We start from the raw sequence: 21,442 nt of genomic DNA, 5'->3' as shown, positions 1-21,442 counted from the left end.
TCTTCACCAAAAAAACAAAAACTTATGAAAAACAATTTGTCTACCTATGCTAACTCGAAATGAATTCCATATTTTATCAGTACTTAGAATCATATTCATTTTCCTTAATAGTCCAATATAATTTCATTTTGTCCTCCTATGAACTCATCTTAAACCTGAAATATGTTTCTCTATACACGTTTTATATTATACAAATGTTGGATACAAAAAGCAGATTAATTGTAGGCCCTAATACTGTGTTGTTAGTACTAGGAAGTCATTCCAAATGTTCCAAAAGGGATTAATGTAGTATAACAAGTCTATTTAATTATTGTAAGACCAGTGATCCTCATATTACTATAAGCAGCTTTTCCCTTATTTGGAGACTGTAAATAGAACAGATACTGTTACATGATAACTGTAAGTCTTAACCAAAAATATTAATGCTTTACCATCAGGAAATTTAAAGAAATATGTTAGCTTCACCAGGAGGCTAAGAAAGGCAACCAGTATTTAAGAATCATGTATGCATCGATTTGCATACATGGTCAGTGCACACTGACCATTTCAGGTCAATATCAACTTTAAATCCTAAGTGCAAACAAAGCTTTTCAAATGTATTAGAAGGACAAAATACTAAATCCTTCTGCCATCAACAGCAATCCAGTTTACACATGTCAAAAAATTCTGGATGTACTTTTTTATGTACTAAATAAAATACATGCTTCTTGATTTTGAACAGAATAGCAACATCAGGTATGTTCTCAAAAAGAAAAGACATGACACAGATTATTAAAAATTATGTGCCATAATCAGAGCAAGCTAATCAATGTTCTGATTCTACTTTCTGCACACCCTAGTTACCCTTTAACAGACAAACAGTGAGATAACTTTTCCTATTAACTCCTGGCCAGAAACCCTAAGTATAATTATAATTAAAATGCTGCATAGAAGAATATGAAATTTTTTTGCACTGCATCAGTGTGACGTGTGATTTAAGATATTTCCCTAGTACAGACTGTGGGTATGGGCTAACCTGTCCACTTTGCAAATCTGCTGTACAAAGTAAGTGAGAGGAGCAACCCACCCACCGCCCATGGGCAAGAAGCACCATGACTGGTTCCCCAAGGAAAATCTGGCCCACAAGAGAGGCTTCAGGACCACCGGATCCAACCAACCAGAGCCACAAAACTCAAGCGCTAATCCTAAATCTAATTTGGGAAGAAGAAGAAGATGTTTTAACCACTTCCCATTTGGCTTTCAATTGTTCTTAGAAAAAGTGACATCACTTTAAGTAAGAAATATTAACTTTTTTCCTCTAAAGATTATTTAATTAATTTTCTTAACACCATAAAAAAGGACAAGTGGGAAAGACTGACTTAAAGAGGAAGAGTCCAGTGGCAATAAAGTGAAAACAATTCACGTAACTAATGAAACATTTTGAGTTTTGACCCAACTAGGGATCATTTTTAAATAAGACACTTTCAGACTCGAGTCTAAAAACCAGCAGCCTGCTCCTCTAGAACAATCCAGTCCACAACATCACCACTTCTGTCCAACCAAATCTAAAACATAAGTGTAGCTCTCCCAAATGTTGGCAATTTCATGTTTTTATAACTAAAAGTCCTATGTTTTCACTGGAGTACAATGAATTACAAGTACTTCCTACTACACCCTTCACTTAACACAAAGTTATTTACTCAAAGAGCCAACTAATAAAATTATTTTACTCCTTCCTTTCAGGGACTCCTAGATTGATCAAGAAATTAACTCTCTGATAAGTCTGATATAGAGGACTGCTAAAACTGTACAGTAATTCTACTTTAAGTTGATATAAAAACCATACACAACTAGGAACATGTTCCTACTAGGAAATATCTATACACATCACTGTGATCGGGACTTTTCATTTTCTCTTTGGAGGGTCTTATCACCTGAGATACACATAAACTAATTGATGACCTCTTGCTGCAACACCTAATCACTCATTCTCTTCACTATTGGGCATCTCCTCTGGATGTCTATACCATGCCATGTTCCTTCATAAAGAGCAATAATCACTCTTATTAATAACATCATTGCTTTTACTTACATGAATTATTTCATGTAATCCTAAAACAGCCCTGCGAAGCGGGCATTCTAATCCTCATTTTACAAGACAGAAAACTAAAGCACGTGGAGCTTAAGTGACGTAGCCAAGGTCACAAAATTGATAAAGAGAAGAAGCAAGACTACGAAGACATGTCACATTCATGCACTTATTTTTCTATGTTCTACAAAAACTAAAAGGCAGGAAGAAGGGAGATGTGCTCAACTGTGAAAGAATCCAAAATCCAAAGCTGACAGAATATTTTAAATGGTATGTTATTTACTCCTCAATCTATGAATGAACCATCCTTCTTAAGTCATTCCTGAAAGATCTAGGCCCTACTTCTCTCTTTTTTTCTCTACCTTCACTTCTTTTCAACTCTGCAACACACACACACACACACACACATCAGTTACACATGATGCAGGAACTTAGGCTCTTTAACTCAGCAGCTGCGATTTGTTTTACATCATTTCGGTGGAGGAACTGAGGCAGACTTCTGGAAGAAATCACAGACATTTTTTAAATCCTTGGGGGCTGGCCGCTGTTCTTGTATCACAGTCCCACTGCATATGACCCATTAGCCCACTAACCACATCCAAACTCGATTCTTGGTGGACTCCACCACTGAAAACACCAATGAGTGAGCAGAAAGGCATGAGAGGTGTTTTCAAGTCTAGATTGGATTTTATGGGCAGGAGAGAGACGCTGAGGCTATTGACCAAAATCAGACGTTTCATTTACCTTTCTTCCTTGGATCCGCAGGATGCTGGATTATCAACACAATTAATGCTGAAAAGCATTTAAATTCCTTGATCTTGTGAACATTCCTGGGGGAAAAATAGTTTAAAACAGCAACAACCAAAAAGAAAAAAAAAAGAAAGAAAGAAAAAGAAAAACTCTCTCACCTGCCATTTCAGATATTTTTTAAATGGAATAGAAAAATTGCATGTTTTCTTCCAAGGTTCTTGTGCCTGGACCACATTGTCTCTCATCTGTCAGTGTATCCCCACACATGGATAAACAGTATGGGACATACAAGTAAGGAAATGCGCATTCTAACTTAAACTTCCTTTTTTCCCTCTAATAATTTAAAAATAAAATGTAACAGCTTGGATTTTAAATATTTAATCTGGCAAATATAGGAAAAATCATGAACTACAATGTCATATTTGGCAAAGAAAAATTTGGTAGGATAAAAATATCTGTGTTTTAACATTTTAGAAGGCATTTCCAATATTTTAAAAATAAAATTATTTCACTGCTTCGGAAGAGAACAGAGGTAAAATTCTCTATTTTTGCATAGGAGGGTTTCATAAAGAAGGGAAAAAACAATTTTTATATTTGTTAAAATAAGCATTGAATTTCACACGCTGGCAAATGTCCCCAAAGAAGTAAAAGCTTCAGATTTACCAATGGTTCACTATGCTTTGAAATTTAGCTATCGAAGTCGCAAGAATAGGTTTCCCCTAAAACTATAAGATGGACTATGTAAAGTTACAACATGACTCTCATTTCTTAAAAATTTTGTTTTAATCCTACATGTTTAGTATACAGCTTTTTCCAATACCAGACAAGTTTAAGAGGTGAAGTTTATAAGTCAGTCATTTTAGGACTTACGCATTGCTAATCCAAAGCATAACTAAATTTACCAGTTTTACCCTATATAGTGACAATAAAATATTTTTATTGTAACAGCCGAAAATGTTGAAAAGCAATTATTAAGGAAATCATAAATATAAAAAGCTGAAAAGCCAACCTCAGAAGAGAGGGGAAAAGGAAATGGTGATATGAATAATCATAAAACACGGAAACTGAAAATCTAAGCAGAAGAAATCCAAATCCCTCTAAATGCCAGAATACTACCCCCCACCTCCTGGAGCAAGGAGAGCTGCAAATTTGTCCCCATCACTGTCAGCAAACAAAAGAAAGTCACTTCTACGGCTAGACCATGTCAAACAGAAGACATCACTACTGCGAAGGGACGCCTGGAATCCACTGGGGTGTAAAGTCAGGGCTGGGGCTTTTTGTCAGCTATTACCATAAAAGAATAAGAGGAAACAGTGACATTACTACACAATAGAAAGGTCAAACAGCTTGCAGCCATTTCATGACCCAGACAAGTCAAGGTCAAAGGATTCAGGTAGCAAGTTAGCCAGGGCATAAGTTACAACACAAATGAATTGTTTTAACACATCAGCTTTGGTCAATTAAACCTAACAAGGCAAGTTGCATCACGTAGCAGGGTTCCTGACACTAAGGCCAGAAGCTGAGACCAACCTCATAAAACAAGGCTTTTAACATAGCATAGCAAATTTAAGGTAATCCATCCAGAAACTGCAGATGTCAGAATAATAAAATACAAGTTGTCCTAAGCAGGAACATTTTTCACACTTCAGAATTCACTAATAGAGGGGTATAGACTTCATATTGACATATTCGGGTTATTAACATGGGCACAAATGTAATCCCCTACTCACACGAATTACAAAATACACCCTATTTCAAATAACTATCTTAACATCTGTGCTTATGATCATATTTTTGTCCTAAGCTCTACCATTCCCTGTTAACAGCAATACATTTCTCCATGTATATTTTTCAATGTGAGTTTTGAAAAATGAAGTTTTAAAAAAAATCCTCAGCTTCACGCTGCATCAGAATATGTATTAGTGTCACAATTATGAACTGGTGCTTGTTAAATGCTTTTGTGTAGTTTTGTGGGAGATACATGTATTTTACAATTCAACTCAATACTATTTATTAAAGTTTCTATTTTGAGACATGGAGTTGACGCTAGCCAGAATTTTAAAACTGCAATATATTTAAAGAATTTTTTCTCAAAAGCAATTCTTATTTTCCTTTTTTGCGCTTGTTTAAACAAATCCCATTTTCAACTGATTTGTGCTTCATCCATAACTTACTACATGCTCTGAGCTGCCTTAAAATGGGATTCTGAAAATAAACAACCTCCAGGCAACTCTCAGCTAGTAAAATTACTTCATCCATCACCCCATATTTTCAATTATATAGTTCTTATTCAGAGTTCTTTAATTTGTCTGTGATTCATCAGTGCTGTCCTGTTTAAACTATCATCATAAACAGAGAGAATATGTGTATCTAAGTGTTTTATTATAAACAATATATTTATGCACAAGAAGAGTTTGCATTCCCCTCTTAGAACATTGCTTGATGTAATTTTGAGGGTATTTTTTTCTTGTATGTGTGGCCTTCAATTCAGCCTCAAGGTCTTTCCACCTCATTGGTTAATTGGTGACCATTTCTTCCAATTTTCTGAATAATATAACAACCCAAAAGCCCAAGCATTCAAGTCCCATTAGCCTCACATCCTATACCATCCAGTCTAATACAAACTAATCCCGCAGACTCCCTCCTCCGCAGCACGCACTTGAAGTTCGCAAGTTCTCTGCAGTTCGGTGATTTTTTCTCTATGCCAAATCCCAACAATGGAATTCAGTGAAATTAACCACATCACATAATTAGAGTTCGAGAACCCAAGAATGTATTTTAAGATGAGACGACATACCACGCTGCCACAGAAAAGTGAGCTTGAAGAGGAAGCTCCCCTCTTGCTATGCTTGGCGCTGAGGCATGCTGCTGTAATAACTCCTGTTTCCCATCACATAACCGCTAGTCCTTGAGATTTCTAAAATTATTCCTCTGCCACAAGGATGGAGGGAAAAAAGGTTGTAAAACTGCTTTGAACATAACGTTGGCTGATCACTTGCTCTGTCACAGCGCATACATGGACAAACTCCTCAAGCGTCACAAGTTCAACTCTCCTCAACTTCAAACTAGGAAATGCTACCTTTTCACAAACTGCAGAGACACTTCCACCTAAAACTAGTTTCAGAGCCAGGGATCACCCTTGCCTTCGCCCATCTTTTTCAGATATTTAATAATTCCCTATTTTAATGAGCGCCCCTTAGGCTACTTCCACTCTCTGAAACCTTGACCTTCCAACAAAGCAATAATGATTCTTTTGATTATAAAGTCAGTTATCATGCAAGCCACTGGGATGACAGACGTGAAAACCTATTCATCTCAACTTTTATGAATTCCAGAGAATTCTGGCGCAGCCTCCCACTGGGTCCCTCCCTCTTCAGGTGCTGAAATTCCAACTGGTTGGCAGGGATGGCAGGGGTAAAAGTGTCACAAAACAGTTTTTTTAAGCCCACTGGTCTAGTTTCTCAGTTCAGTCAAGCAGAATGAAAGTTTATGAGACAGACTTTACTCATCAGATATGTTGGATTGTTGTTCCAAATTAGAGTGCCAAACTTAAGAGTAAAAAGTTAATGGAGGGGGCTTCCCTGGTGGCACAGTGGTTAAGAATCCGCCTGCCAATGCAGGGGACACGAGTTCGAGCCTTGGTCCGGGAAGATCCCACATGCCGTGGAGCAACTAAGCCCGTGCGCCACAACTACTGAGCCTGTGCTCTAGAGCCCGCGAGCCACAACTACTGAAGCAAGCCCGCACGCCTAGAGCCCATGGTCTGCAACAAGAGAAGCCGCCACAATGAGAAGCCCACACACCACAATGAAGAGTAGCCCCCCCTGGCCGCAACTAGAGAAAGCCCGCGTGCGGCTTTGAAGACCCAACACAGCCAAAATTAAATAAATTAATTAATTTAAAAAAAAAGTTAATGGAGGATTAAAACTTTAACTTCATTTTGGCAGTTTCCTTGTAAATTCCAAATTTAGGGGAAAACAAGTAAGTAAATAAAAAATCCTACGAAATCTATAGTACAGCTATGTGTGGATATACCTCTTAGGTACCACTTTAGAACACAGAAACTTTAAAGAATTAAAGCAGTGACAACAGGCCTCCTCAATGGCTCCTGCCCAGCTGAGTCTGCAGGCACACACCCTGTATCTGTCAGGGAGCACCCCTTGGGAGACCTAAGCATCATCTCCTGTCATTGCACTGTTCCCCCAAATTACCATGATTCCTGAATAATGAACATCATTTTGGTCCTTTTGCATATGGAGTTATTTTCCCACACAAGAGGCATAGTGCACTAAATTTGCAAATCCAAACGTGTAATCTAGATGAATATTTTTCATTACAAAATGTGTACTGCAGCGTATACGGTGAGAGGGTATAATGCAGAGAGTGACACCCAATGCTGTCAGCAGGACATTTTACCAACCTTTGCTGCCTCCAAAAAGTGGATCATTATATACTTTTTAAATATTTGAAAATCATAATTGATATAACAAATGATATACCTCTCTCTCCCTCTCTCCCCTTCCCTTTTGAAAAGTGAGATCATATTAAGAGCAATTCAAGAGCTTGGTTTGCCATATCAGAACACAGATGCCAAGCTTTCCCAGCTGGCAACTGGGGCCTCAGAGTTTAACTCTTGAATTGTCCAGCAAAGCTATCAGGGCAGGAACATCATGGCAGAGAGGGCAAACTTCTGGCCTGTGTTTTCTTCTTATCAGTGAGAAAATTGCTACGTATCTCATATTACAATATATGTTCCCACAAAGGTCTCATTAAGCCTAGGAGCAAGACAGGCCAGTAAGAGCCCTTCTTTATCTGCTGAATTGTGCGAGAGCCAGAATGCAAACAAGTGTGCACTAGAGTTCATAAGTTCAGTCAAGGACAGGACGCTAGATGGGAAAACTTAACGGTGTTCCCCTAAATCAAACATGCATACAACTGTCATGCTTTCTGAGCATTTCACAATTTAAGCCCACCAATCCGTTTTAACAGATTATGAAAGCTTCCTTTTCCCCATAATGGGAAATATCTGCAAATGAAGTGAAATTTATTAAAAGGTTAAAATATGCTGTCAACTTGCAAACAATGATCTACTTAAGCTTTTCATAAAAAAAAATAATAATTGTTACCCAAAAGGATTCTTAAAGTCAGTAACTGAGGGAGGAAAACAATTCTTAGCATTTGCTTCCTCCCTAATGAGATGTGACAACCAGGAAGGATTCTGTTTCAAAAACAATAATAATGATTACAACTTCCCCTGTAAACAAGTCACGTTCTTCACAATGTCGAAATGCACTTTGATCATCATATCAGTTACCAATAAAACAACAGAAGTTGCCATCCACAATTTTAAGGATTCCACAAGGCTAAAAGGGAAATTCCTCTCTCATGAGAGTCACGAGGTTCCAGGCCTCTTTAGCACTCCAAAACATGTTTAATAAGAGTGCAAAACACAGTCCAAAAATCAGTCAGGCTGAGTTGAAACTCGAATCTGTTAAATTCATGACAACAGTTACTCTCTCTTGAGATCCTGAAACATCTTAGTGTGTTGTGACCCATCTCTTTCTTCAAAACCCTTTCCTGCCTCAGAGGAAGCCCAGCCCCCTACCCCACGCCACTCTTCAGACAGGACACAGTGTGGCCACTCAACGCCTCCACAGGCCAGACTTCCTTCTGTGTAGCCTTTTGGGTAGCACTGCTAATCCTTCTTATTAATTAACGAGATAATGGTGGTTAACCAGAAAGCAATATGAATGCAGACCATCTAGGAAACTTCAACCAAAATTATTTCAGCCTTTTGGTTGGTCTTCCTGACGTTAGGTTTCCTCATGAAGGTTTTCTCATTTCTTTTTTTTTTTTAACGTTTACCCTGTTACACATTACTAACTAGAAAAAAAATAGAAAGGTCCTCTCAATGGGTTACTGTAAAATTTGGAAGTGTGGAAACTGAAGGAACTAAAAATTGCCTAAGAAATACACAGTGATGTGACTGAAAGCCACAGTCAGTCCTGGCAAGTGCATTCCATGTCACTGCAGCCAGCTAGCCCTCCATACCCTTCCCAGAGCACACCCAGCATCCTACAGCGTACTTCTGTCCCGGGAAGGTGTGCTGCGCGAGGCTTGCCTGGTTTTTGATTTGTTTTGTTTTGCTTTGCTTTCAAGAAGGCAGTAACAAAGACAATATGGGGAATAGGTACCACCTGCCCAAGAATCCCTGGACATCTTTAATATCTTGGGGAAAATGGAGGCCACTTCAGAGCTGTTTTTTCCTTTAATCTGTCACCATCTTTGAAAAAAAAAAAAAGAAACCTAAAAAAAAAAAAATAGATAAAAGGAAGGGTTTTCTATCAGCTAAGGTTTGCTGCAGCAAACAAGCAACCAGCTTTCATTCAGGGATTGTCAAAAACTTTTCAGTGTGCCCACTGCAATGCGGATGCCAACCAACGAATCAAAGGCATTCAGCAACTAGACAAAGAGGGTCTGATGCCAACCTCGGTGCCACTGGCAACCATTATTGGCATCCAGCACAGTGTCTGCCTTTTTTTTCCCCCTCGCCTGGCACTTCACAAACAAAATGGCGGTTCTTGTAGCAACGAAACAGCCGAAGCGCAGCCCTCTGAATCAATACCGTCAAATGATTTTATGGATTTAAACGCACGGACTCCCACATGATGTGTATATTTTAGGTAAAGTGGGGGCTGGTATCATTTTATAAATGACTATATTGAACATGACCCTTTCCTAAACATGGAGCAATACAAAAATGGACTAAATTGTGGTCAACCAGACTCTAGGCACAGAAGAGGCTGAATAACAAAGAGATTTAGCTTTAAAGGAAATTCTGCCTTGCGGCCATGGGATGCACAAGTCTAATGAACTATATATCAAAACTGATTTCAAAATGCATACATTCTCCCCAAAACTGTATCAGATGCAGATGTAGCACTAGAGCTTGTGTCAAAGCTCTAGTAACTCTTTCCACATTTCAAAAAAAGATGAGGCTGAGGCATGAAAGAAAAAAAAAAAAAAAAGTGTGGGTTGAACCAAAAGAGAAAGAGGGAAAAAGCATAGGAAGTTGGTCAACAATGAACTTTATTATTTGTTGGTCTTTATGTCATCCTCCAGAAGAGATGCAGTTTGTGATCTTGTATAAATAACCAAGAGGACTATTGACATTTCTAGATCTGGAAATTGTCAATATATTGTAACACCACTCCACACTGCAATGCGGATGCCAACTAACAAATCACAGGCATCCTGAGCTAAACAAAGAGGGTCTGATGCCAATCCTGGTGCCAGTGGCAACCATCTTTGGCATTCTCTCTGTTCTTTCTCATGTTTTCCTCCCAGTCGTTTAGAAGTGGGGAGAGAAAGAAAAAAGGGGGGAAAGGTAATTCTGTTGCTCATTCTGTTGCAAACATTACATTTTTCTTTTCTGATTTTTCTTTCATGTTTTTCTTTATACTTTTTCACCTGATTGATAAAACATACTTAAGTGGGTTTTCATGCACTTAGAGGAGAAATAAAAAGTCACGATGGGAGATGTGCAGCCCTCTGACTGACTACAGACTTATATTTTAAAATTCTTTCTTTAATCAAATGCACTGCAAAATGACATAATTAACCTACATTTGACCAAAGGAAAAAGATATAAATTTTGAAAAAAGGAAAACACAAAAGCATCCTGATGTGACTTTTTCAAAGAAACAGCCAACAGATGTTAAGAAGATATGGTGCACTCACAGGTAGCCGAAGATATAAATTAGGTGCGCAGTGTAAAATAATAAAAGGTTTTTAAAAGAGAGACTAAAAACAACAACAAAATCAATGTTTTATCTGAAAATGTGGTCTGCAAGAGTTGCTTACAACTTTATGACTATCATGACCGATGGTGCAATGCAGAAGGCATTTATGCATTTTTCTTTCTTCAATCTATCTTCACAAATCCAAAGGATATGTTCTTTATTGTCAGTTCATCAACCAAGAGAGTTGGCTGCCTGCCCCAGGAGTGAATGTACATGCGTGCACACCTCAAGGACTAGCCTTCAAGCAAGTTAAAAAGCGAGCAGCAGTGAAGTGCTTGCAAACCTTCCCTCCCTGCACTAAAAAGTTACATGACCCACTTTCTAAAACTTTACTTCCAGCCTTGACTTTCACGACAGAGTTACAACACACTGACAGTCAATTCAACACATATATACAGCCCACCTTAAAATGTCACCTCCTAGACAGCTGCCAATCAAATTAAGTGCCATGTGTTAATGTGCTTTTATTTTGGGACACACGGGGAAAAAAAAAATTTTTTTCCCCAAACCATCATTACTTGGACTTTAATTTTTCAGTGTATAGAAACAGTAAATGCAATCTTTCATTAAAAAAAAACCAATATTTCCAAATGTATGATATCAAGCACTATTATTTAAAATCAAACTAGAAATTTTTAAATGACTTGTAAGCATATCTCTAAAACTATACTAAGGAAATACAAAGACAAAAAGCACATAGTAAGTACCTAGATTTCTGAGTCAAAAGAGTAATTCTGATATTTTATATTTTGGGATGATGATGAAGTTCATACCATTTACTAAATCCCACACTTATATAACACATATCAGATAACTGTCTGCCACCTGGCTATCTGCAGGCCACTTTCCCTACCACCAGGCCAAGTTAGCAAATGACCCACCACCTATGGCAGATTAAACTACAGTCCACTTTTGGTAGGTTGTTTTTTAAAATGTTTTCCTATGGACTGTGCTAATACAAGGACATCTATATACCGATACATTTATTTGAAGCATTTCTTTAAACCTCCTTAAAGAAAATATATTAAGAAAAATAAAAATAATAAACATGTTTCACGAACCCAGAAAACACTCAGCAAAATATATCACCTATTTTTGAATCATTCAGGCAACACTTATACCACTCTCTTTATCAAGGATTTTTTAAAATAGGTACGGTATGCGGTTTCTGCATTCTTTTTGAGATTTATTTTAAGCCAGTGTAACCAGTCTACTTTCTGTTTTTGTTCTGTAAGGAGAGCTGCGACTTCCCTCCTCGGTAAGTTTTATGAATTTACACTCAAGTAAACGAACAATAATAAGTGTTCCCAAGTCACTCTGGGAAAATATTATAACATAAATTATTTAGATAAGAACTATGATCCCTTTAATCTACAGCGAATATTACACAATCAAAAGTAGGTGTTGATAGAAATATTTAAATTAAATAAATCTAGGTCTACGTAAGGTATACTTTCTGATACTGGCTACCTTAAGCATTCTGTAATAGGAAATGTTAATTCTATTTTTTCAAGGCAATAGCACTAGATCCGTGAAAAAAGTTGATCTACCTCGTTAGTTAGGAGGTTAATACAAAGAGTGTTAAAGAACGGTTTGACTATTCATAAATCAAGTTACATTTTCAAACTGGGAAAAGATGACTAGATGTAAAGAATGTAGCCGAGGACAAAAAGTGAAGTGTAATAAACACTTCGGACTATTCTGTGTCTTTGAAAAAGTGTATTATTTCAAAGACACTTGAAAACACATCTCTTTGTGGTCTTTAAATATCCATGCCTATCCAGGTAGGAAAGCTCCACGTCTATTTCCATAGCTTGCGCATGGCAGTGGACAAGCAAGTGGAGGAGGGCATGCCACTCTCCCCAGAGCAGGTGAACGAGACCTAGGCGCCTCCAGGACCATCTAACCCAAGCCAGGTGTTCCTTGTGTGGGGTTTGCGGGCAGTGTGTGCCGGGCTAGAAGAAAGAACAATCTGCTCCTACCTTGCTCCTGCACGTAGTATGCCAAAAACAAATCAAGCTCCTTAACTGATACTGTGATATGATGTGGCTGGACACAAAGTGCTGGGTTTGTGCAATGTGGGGATTTCATGAGCCGCTCTCCATCGGTACTTTCCAAGGGGATGCCTTTGAACAGGATCACCATGACTAGATCCAGACGCCAGACTTTGTCTGCCTGTCGCAGGCAGTCGATTCTCCTAATCTTACCCTTCTGGTCGGGATTGGATAAGACACAGCACGGGTGCTTCTTGCCAGTCACGGTGAGCACAAAGTCCTCTCGGTACTCCTGGCGGATATCTTTGCGCAGTTTGGCCAGGAGCCTGGATGCCCACTTCTGTTTGATTTCAGGCTTTTCGCTGAGAAGCTCATCTTTGACTGCTCTTTCTTCATCCTTTGACATTCGCTTCTCGTGCTTTTTAAAGTATTTGCGTTTCCGAGCCTGCAGGTTGAACCAAGTATAGGCAATTGCACGGACGTGTGGAAGTAGTGCCTCGATGAATGGGTGAAATTCATCCTGTGGAAGATGAGGAGGAAAAAGAAGACATACACAGTCAGTTTAGTTTTTTAAAGGCTCCAAAACATCAGACCACAACCCCTTCCCAATTCGGTACCAAGAGTTATGCACAAAAATAACATTCTTTTCTTATTTAAAATTATCAAAATAGCAGGACCAGAAGAAAATAAAGTATGCCAAGCTGCCCCTTTTCCACCAAAACTCACAGGTTGATTCTCCCTCCTAAAAAAGAAAATAAGGTTTATATTTGTATTTCCACTCTGGCCCCATCCCCCTCATTCCCACCATGTATCCTACATTCTTTAAAACGTAAGCGACCAAGATGCTTGGCACCTAATTCAATATTTAAATATTTGATTGACCAACTAACACTAAGCAGTACCATTTTACAAAGAACACAGTGAGATTTTTTTTTTTAATCGGAGCAGAGCTGTTCAGAAGGCAGGAGCGATGCCACAGTTCATTTCTCTTCTCTGTGGCACAGAAACACAAAGCATATAGATGCTCAGTGTAATGCCACACAGTTCCCGCTTTTGGAGCATGCTCTCAGCAAGAGGCTGCTGGTGGCACAAAGAGCATGCGCCATTAAACTTGATCCATTTTCTTATCAAACGTCCAACATTCCAACACTGAAACAGCACCATTCCAAGAGTGGTAACTAGAGAAACTGGTATACAGTGAGGGAAAGTGGGCAAAGGACACAGCTTGTCGTATCAGTGTCCTGAACAGAAGGTTTCCATACTTTGAGCAGTGCATTCCCTCCCTCTACCAGCAACGCTGGCCCCCAACACACACACACACACACACACACACACACACACACACACGTGCGCGCACGCGCGCGCTGCTACTCTCTAACAAACCCACAGACACGCTCTTGCATTTTTAAATAAAAGTTTCTAAAGTTGAAACAAAATTGACTCGGATGTTCTTCCGGCAGCTTTCCTATAGAGTCTGAAGCCCCACAGAGTCAGTTAATTTGTTAACCGATCACATGAGTGTGGCAATTATTCTAAACCCCTTAAAAATCAATCTGAGGTGAACAATGAAAAATGGCAACTTGGCACCAACTTTACATTCTTTGTGTCTCTGCATGCAGTGGCAGGGTGACACCAGGAGTGCACCGCTGGTCACTCCCTGCTTTTGTGGAATCAATACAATTCATCTGCTACGCCTCTGAATTCTTGGACAGGGCTGTGGGTGCCCATATGCATGGGCTTGTGAATCTGCACGTGGAGAGATCCCGTCTTGTGAATTAAGTGGTTTACCTTAGGCTCCTGCGTTTTTCCTGCCTGTTTCATGTACGCCTTTTATAAGGGAGGGAGGCGGCGACGAGTGGCAGATAATTTGCACCTCCAGTTATTTCAAGTTACTTCCCAAAGCAGTCAGTATGTCATTACTTCCTGCCATAGGTAAAACCTGTCTCCTAAGCTCAGGCCTCTTACTGTTCCGAGAAAGAGCTTAACATCCAGTCGTGCACACTGTATGCGGGCAATAAGGCCAGATCTGAAACAAATGAGAACTTCCACTGCAGCCACTTTTCTGGTCACTGTATTGTCACCTCAACCACAAAATAACTTTCTCTAACTGTTTGTATCCCAAGTTAACATTGACATCTTAGGGCTGGTCACCCTGAACTATGTGGAATAAATTCTGTTTAATCAGCAGACTGATGAATTCCATCAGGTAAAAATGATGAAAGTATCACAAATGACACTCTAACAAAGAAGACACCCCCCCAAACTCCCATAGAGTTATGAACTCATTTTTAAGATCAAATTCAAAGTTTCAACGCTAAAGACTGCAGCATGTTCGCAGTCTGCAGTTCAGATCCGGAAGAGGTGTACATCCCATCCAATCAATAATGCAGTTTTCAAGTGTTTTAACATATTGCTGTAAAATGTTTCTAGAGCAGAATAAACCTAAATCAAAATTTTATAACAATACAGAATGTAAATGATTACATCACAGCATGAGGCATAACCAAATGCCACAGAGGAAATCATTAAACCGATCAGTAGTTTCCAGCAGAGATTTGAACAATTCAGTTACTATGCGAGCACATTAAACTAGGCCATGGAAAGAGTTAAACCACAATCTGTTCTTTGTGTGGGAAGGCAGCCCTGCTCACAGCAACCACAGCCCATGATAAGACCTCCCTATCTCCATATACTTTCTGATGCCATGCTTTCAGCATTCACTGTAACTACAAAATCTTTGTTTATCCCCCTTAGAAATATATGCAAAAGGAAACCCTGCTCAAGGAGATGTGGACTCAAACATGCTTTGGGAACTCACTTCCTATATTCTAACTTTAACTATGATTTATTGATATGATCAAAAAACATACATATATACTCATGAACTAAAAACTTGAGATGTAAAGAGTACATGGGGGCGGGAGGAGCTTTGCCTCACTCACTTTACCCTTGCCATACTTTTAAAAATACGATATTATTTTAACAGATATTAAGCAATGTGTTAACTTCTAAGTACTTTTATCCTTAAGTACTATGTTCAGTAACATTTCATTTTCCTATAAAGACATCAAACATACTTTGATTAAATTTGTTTGAGCTTCCAATCATCTATCATGTAACAGATCTCAAAATTTTAGTAACTTATTTAAACAATCAAAATGCAAATTTGAGGGCTGAATTTGGAATTTCTTAGCAAATGCACACAAAACAATGTTTTTTAAGGGTGCCTTGAGTTTGTTGCCCATGCTGCCAAGTAATGTTTTAAAACATACTTTTTTCCTATTGATAAATAGAAGTAGCAAACTTTCTCAGTCCACAGTTGCCTTATAAATATCTTTCAGGGCTTTACTATTACGTGAATTCCTTTCAAGCAAAACACTTACTTCTGACATGGAGACATATCCTCAAAAAAGTGATAAGTAGAGATTTTCAGCAAGTCACATATATTTCTGTGTTACCATGACTAAAATATCATCTCTCAAGTATGACTGTTTTCTAATGCTGTTACAATATATTTTTAGTGATTTTTAATGATATGAATATGGAGCATAGTAATTTGTCTTCATCAAAAAAAAAGTGATTAAGGTATTCAGATGTCCTAATTAATAGATTATCACAATAATACTTTAAACAACTATGAAAATTACTTTTTAAGAAAGCAAAGCATGTAAATGATCTAAGATCTAATGGCTGTATGCTAAGGTAATATGCCACCTTGCTCTCTCAGAATTTTTATTAAAACACATTGGCATTCAGTAATGCCAATTCTTTCTCTTTTTAAACTTCCTTTAGTTGAACTAAATTGATAAAATAAATAACCTAGTTACAAATTTCAAATATAAAAGTAAACAGTCCTAATTCTACTGGAAATATTTCTTTTTCTTCACAGAAAGAGCGGTCTCCATGAAAGGGATGGAAAATTAGACCAATATAGAGGCAGAAGAATAAATACTAGATGTTCTTGGAGCACTGCTATATAACAGTAAACCATTTTTTTAAATGTACCTTAAGAACTTGAGAAACAGTGAAAGAAGAAAAAAATTCAATGCAATCATTCCAAGTGAAAGTTATACTATTAAGGATTTACATTATTTTTAGAAAAAGCAAATACAAAATCATATCATGATGGTTCTTAATTTTCTTTAAACATCTGATTTATACTGATACATAAATACAGATTTATATCCATGTACTGATACTTTTGAGTAACACTTTGATAAATATCAACTTTAACTGTAGCTCCTTCTGAAAATTCTTTCTAAAACCTAGATATCCTTTTGTGACAACTGAAACACTTAGTAAAGTTTCCAATCAATTAAAAATGTTTCTCTATTTTGTATTTACATACCCTAAAAAATGTTTTGCTGCAGCTATTAGGCTCTTGTAATACAAAACTAAACTACTGGTCTGATATCAAAGTAACACCGTTACTGTTACTTTTGCAACACCTTACACTACCTATAAAGTCACACAGATATTAAAGTGAGAATTCTAAAGCTAAAATTTCTTCTCTAGTCTAGACCTTAAATCCCCAAAACAGTTTCAATATGTCAACTTAGATTTACATTATTAAAACAGTAGAGAATGTCAGTCATCATGAATTAGTGTTGGTAAGCATGCACCCTTGAATACTAATGTGATAGCTGAATGACTATGCTGTATATGCTCGTAATATTCCATATGTCACGATGCTACAATATTATTTTTAACTTACACAAATTTAGATAAAGCTAGTGACTTTTCAATACATATTTAGAGGAAACCGAAAATGCAATGTAATCGCTAGCAATGTTTCTGAAAAGCCGATGCTGGAAATATGAACTAATATAGAAAAGCAATCCTTTACATGAGAGTAAGTGGTACAGCACTTTGCAAGTGAAAACCTTACCTCAATTTGTTTTATTTGAACTATGCTTCAATAACGTAAAAATAATGTCAAAGGGATGTGGTTTACCAGAAAGAGGGAAAAAAATCCTGCTGATGGGTAATATGAAAGGTAACTTTTGCAGCTGAAGGCAATTCGTTATACCTGAAACAGTTTCATCATCATATTTATTGGCCATTATTCACAGCCTTAAAAATACAAATAGCTCAGCAATTCATTTTTCCAGTTTTGTTAAATTAAAGCGCACGTTTACTTGCTGAAAATAGCCATATCTAAGTTAATCATACTCCGATGCCAAACAAAATATAAACAATAAAAAATGTGTCAGCCAAAAAGCTACAGGACTGTATCCAATCACTGAATAAGCCTTATCATTGTTTTCATCTTCATTCACAATTTATGAATGCCTCAGTCCTTTTGAATCACAATGGCTTCTAATTGTCATACAATTGAAACCTTAATCATTTGTTCATCAGAAAAAATGCATCATCATGATACTGGATTTTTAAAAAATTGTAACACACCTTAGACTAGGCGACACTTCTTCAACTGTTTAGTTTTTAAGCCAACGTCAAAGAAAATGGTTCTCAATTACTAATCGTGACATATCCTCCTAAAAGCTGAAGTCAACTGCCCCATACCTTTAGAGGTTTAAAATACTGCTTCAAGTAATAACTCTGGGCTAAGATATTTAGTCAGCTCGTCAGTTGGTTAGTTAGCTGGGCAGCGATGAAAGATGCCCCCAGGTAAGTCTGTTTGGTCTCGCCACTTTTCCATTTGACCGACTGGTTTAAAATTATATAAGTTGTGTTCCTGCAAAAGTATAAAGCCACTATTTTATTTCATAACACTGTTCCTAAAGTCTTAGGACAATTTTCAGAGTGAAAAAATTTTAAATGACCTTACTTTCCAGCATTTCTTTCTGTCCTACGCCCAAATATCGTCAAATGAACAGGTCTCCACAAAATGAACATGTTTTAAAAGTCCTTAACTTTCACCACGACCAACTAACTCGAGTCCACGTACAGACCGCCTTTGTGGCGTGGTCACTGGAAGCCTCAAAGTGCGGATCGCGATGGACCTGAGTTTCAGATCCCCAAATTAAGCAAAGGAATGGGTCCCCGGACCACAACCTCCGAGTCGCTTCGTCTCCCGCCCACTGCCTGCAGCGGAGTCCAGAGGCGCCCACAAGGACTCCTACTGGAGTCCCCTCGCCCAAGTTCACCGGTTGTTTATAAGGGCTCAGTCCTCCCCTAAAGCTCCTCTAAAGCCGGAGTCTGCCTCGGCGCGCAAGCGAGGCGGCGGGCACCCTGGGCAGGGGGACAGCGGGCACTAGCGGGGCCGCGCGCGGGCTAGCGCTTGCGGGCCCGGGCCCTGCCCATCCCCTGCGGCCTCGCCCGGCCCAGCCGCCCTGGCAGGGCGCGGGCGCCCGCTCTCCGTGCCCAGGGCGCTGGGCTCGGCGCTCGCGGTGGCCGTGGGCTAGGGGCCGCGCGCCGGCTCCCGCGCCGCCCTGCAAACCCCGCCGCAACTCCGGGCCACTTCTTCTGAGGGGGACCGGGGTGTGCGGAGGTTAACTAAAGCCATTAATTGTCCGCAGACGAGAGCAGCAAAACAAAACAAAGGCATTTCGGGCTAGAGAGAAAGCTCGAGAAAGTGACCGAGGCATGTACCTGAGTGAGACAGATGGGAGAATACATCATGACTTCGCCTTAAAACGCACTTTCCCGGAGATGCCCAAGAAAATCTTCGAGAAGCAAGAATTTCATCTATTCATTTTACAGTCATCTGAGCCCCGCGATGCGATCAATCAGGACGGGGCTCTGCGCTGGATCACCGCAACTTCACAACAAACCCAGTCCTCCTTAAATAGCCAAAGATTCAAGTTCACTCGGCGTGCTAGATTTCCCGGGGTGAAATCCAATCTACACTTTTAACCCTCCTGCAGTCCGAGCGCGCTGGCCCTGCTCGCCGAGGCCGCCGCCGCCGCCGGTGTTGGCTGCTTTTCGCCTGGGTTTGGGGATTTGTTTTCTGTTTTGCAGTTGTTGTTTTTGTTGGGGGCTAGGGGGTGCGCGAAGATTCGGTGTGGGTTGGATTGGGGTGGTGGTTGGTGGTGAAATGCTTTTTTAAAAAAGGCGGGGAGGGGGGCGCAGGAGAGAGGGCGGGAGGGAGAGCGAGGAGAATGTGTCACCGCGCTGGGAAAGTTCAAGGTTACAGCCCCGAGCACTGCGGCAGGATCCCGGAGTGGCGACCGCAGGCGAAACTTTGCCGCGAGCCGACCATGTGTGTGCGCGAGGGGGAGCGTGAGCGAGTGCGCGCGGGTGGAGGGGCGCGCGCGGGAGAGGGCCGGGGTGGGGGCGGGGTGGGGTGGGGGAGCCGGGAGAGGCCGGGGTGAGGGAGGGGGCGCGAGCGCAGGTCTCCCGGGCGGAAGAGGCTCGCGGTGCGCGGTCCCCGGCTGCAGCCGCCGCTGCCCGCGCCGACTCCTCCACGCCCGGCTGCCCTCCCGCGCGCCTCGCCCCGCGTCTGACCCGGCCGAGCGAGGAGGCTGCTGCTGCTGCCGCCGCCGCCCAGAGGGATCGGAACGCGCTCCTGAAAAATCCCAAACGATAAATCCCGCTCTCCCGCTCGGCTCCAAACTCCTCTCTTTTCTGCTCTGGGCTCTTTTTTTCCCCTCCCTCTCTCGCTTTCTTTCGTTGCAAAACTTGGAAGTTGAAAAATTCACCGGTTCCACCCTCTGGACCCCGGTCGAGCTCTCTCCAAATCAGACTTAAGGATTGTTTTATTATTTAATTACACAATCATCGCTTTACTCCTCCTCCTGCAAACGCGCATTCCTTTTGCACCAGCCTCTCCACACCCCCCGCCCCCCACCTTTCTCCTCCTCCTCCTCTTGCTTCTCTCTCTCTCTCTCTCTCTCTCATTTGTTAAAGCTCTCATACCACTGCAACAGCACCACGACTTTTTTTTATTATTTTAAATAGATCTTCTTTCCGCCCTTTGGGCAAATCCCGCATCCCCCCCCCCCCCACGTACACACCCCTCGAAAACCCGCCCTGGAAGAGGTATTTCGGTGCTCGCTGCGGACTCTTTAAACCGCGGGAACCTCCGAGTGGGAGAAGCACTGAGCCGGACTGGGCCGGAGAAAGGAACGAATGGAAAATTCCCTCACACCCAGGCCGCCCCGGGGCCCAGGCTGGGGCGCCGACTCTCGCACCCCGGGCGGGCGCGGTCCGCAATGCCCGCCGGCTGAAGGGAGGAGGGGGAGGCCGGGGAGGCGGGGGCCTGAGCGAACTTGGTCTCAAGTAGTTGGGGCGCGCCGGCGCGGATGGGGGCGGGGCCCTCCGGGGTCTCCCTTGCGCAGGCCCGCGTCCCGTGGCAGCTCCGCAGAAGCGGCGCGCCTCGCCGCGGCTTGCCGCCCTCCCTGGCGGTGCCCGGTGCACGTGGCCTCGCTCGGAGCGGGAGGACCGGGCCGAGCTGCCGCCGCCGCCACCGCCTCCGGCGCCTCCTCCTCCTATTCCTCCTCCTCCCGCGGCTTGCTCCGCTCTTTTCCTCCTGCAGCCCCTCTGGCTCGCCCCCAATCCCCACCCCCCCGGGGCCCGGGGCGCCGGCGGAAAACGGCTCCCGCCCCGCCTGGGTGCAGGCAGGGTGGGGCCGCGGCGCGCCCGGGGCTGCGGGGCGGGCGGGCGGGCGGGTGGGCGCGCACGCGAGCGGGGTGCGTGTGCCGCTCCAGCCCTGCAAAGGCGGCCGCGCCCGCCAAGCTCCCGCGCGAAGCCCCGCCCCCACCCCGCCGCCAGCCGCGGGCCCCGAGTGAATGAACTTGATTTCGGATATTTGGAGGCCGGCGGTTTGCCTTGCACCCTTTCTGCGCGCGCGCGCGCGCACGGGCACTGGCACACACAGACACACACTCTCACATACACACCCCGCCCCCCAAATTCCGGTTTTC

General features: G+C 41.5%; 1 protein-coding gene across 8 annotated transcripts in view; it reads right to left on the bottom strand.

Annotated features, from left to right (window-relative positions):
• Positions 1 to 20,287, bottom strand: part of NFIB (nuclear factor I B) — a 230,037-nt gene extending 209,750 nt beyond the window's left edge. For 4 of the 8 annotated variants that reach the window (XR_003790623.1, XM_029201392.1, XM_029201389.1 and 1 more), the window contains exons 1-2: positions 19,170 to 19,826; positions 12,603 to 13,134 (exon numbers count right to left, since the gene is read on the bottom strand). Coding sequence is in view for 7 of the 8 variants with exons in the window: in XM_029201392.1 (XP_029057225.1) it covers positions 12,603 to 13,134; positions 19,170 to 19,199 (562 nt within the window). In the remaining variant the exon portion in view is untranslated. Of the gene's footprint in view, positions 1 to 12,602; positions 13,135 to 13,516; positions 13,710 to 19,169 lie in introns of those variants that run through there. The other 4 variants (XM_029201388.1, XM_029201394.1, XM_029201390.1 and 1 more) reach the window with 2 other exon arrangements.
• Positions 20,288 to 21,442: the final 1,155 nt, after the last annotated feature.

This window comes from Monodon monoceros, unplaced genomic scaffold (genome assembly GCF_005190385.1).
Source record: "Monodon monoceros isolate NGI ecotype Baffin Bay Population unplaced genomic scaffold, NGI_Narwhal_1 Super_Scaffold_5, whole genome shotgun sequence".
In the NCBI taxonomy this organism is placed as follows: domain Eukaryota; kingdom Metazoa; phylum Chordata; class Mammalia; order Artiodactyla; family Monodontidae; genus Monodon; species Monodon monoceros.
This window is presented reverse-complemented; position numbering and strand designations above follow the sequence as displayed.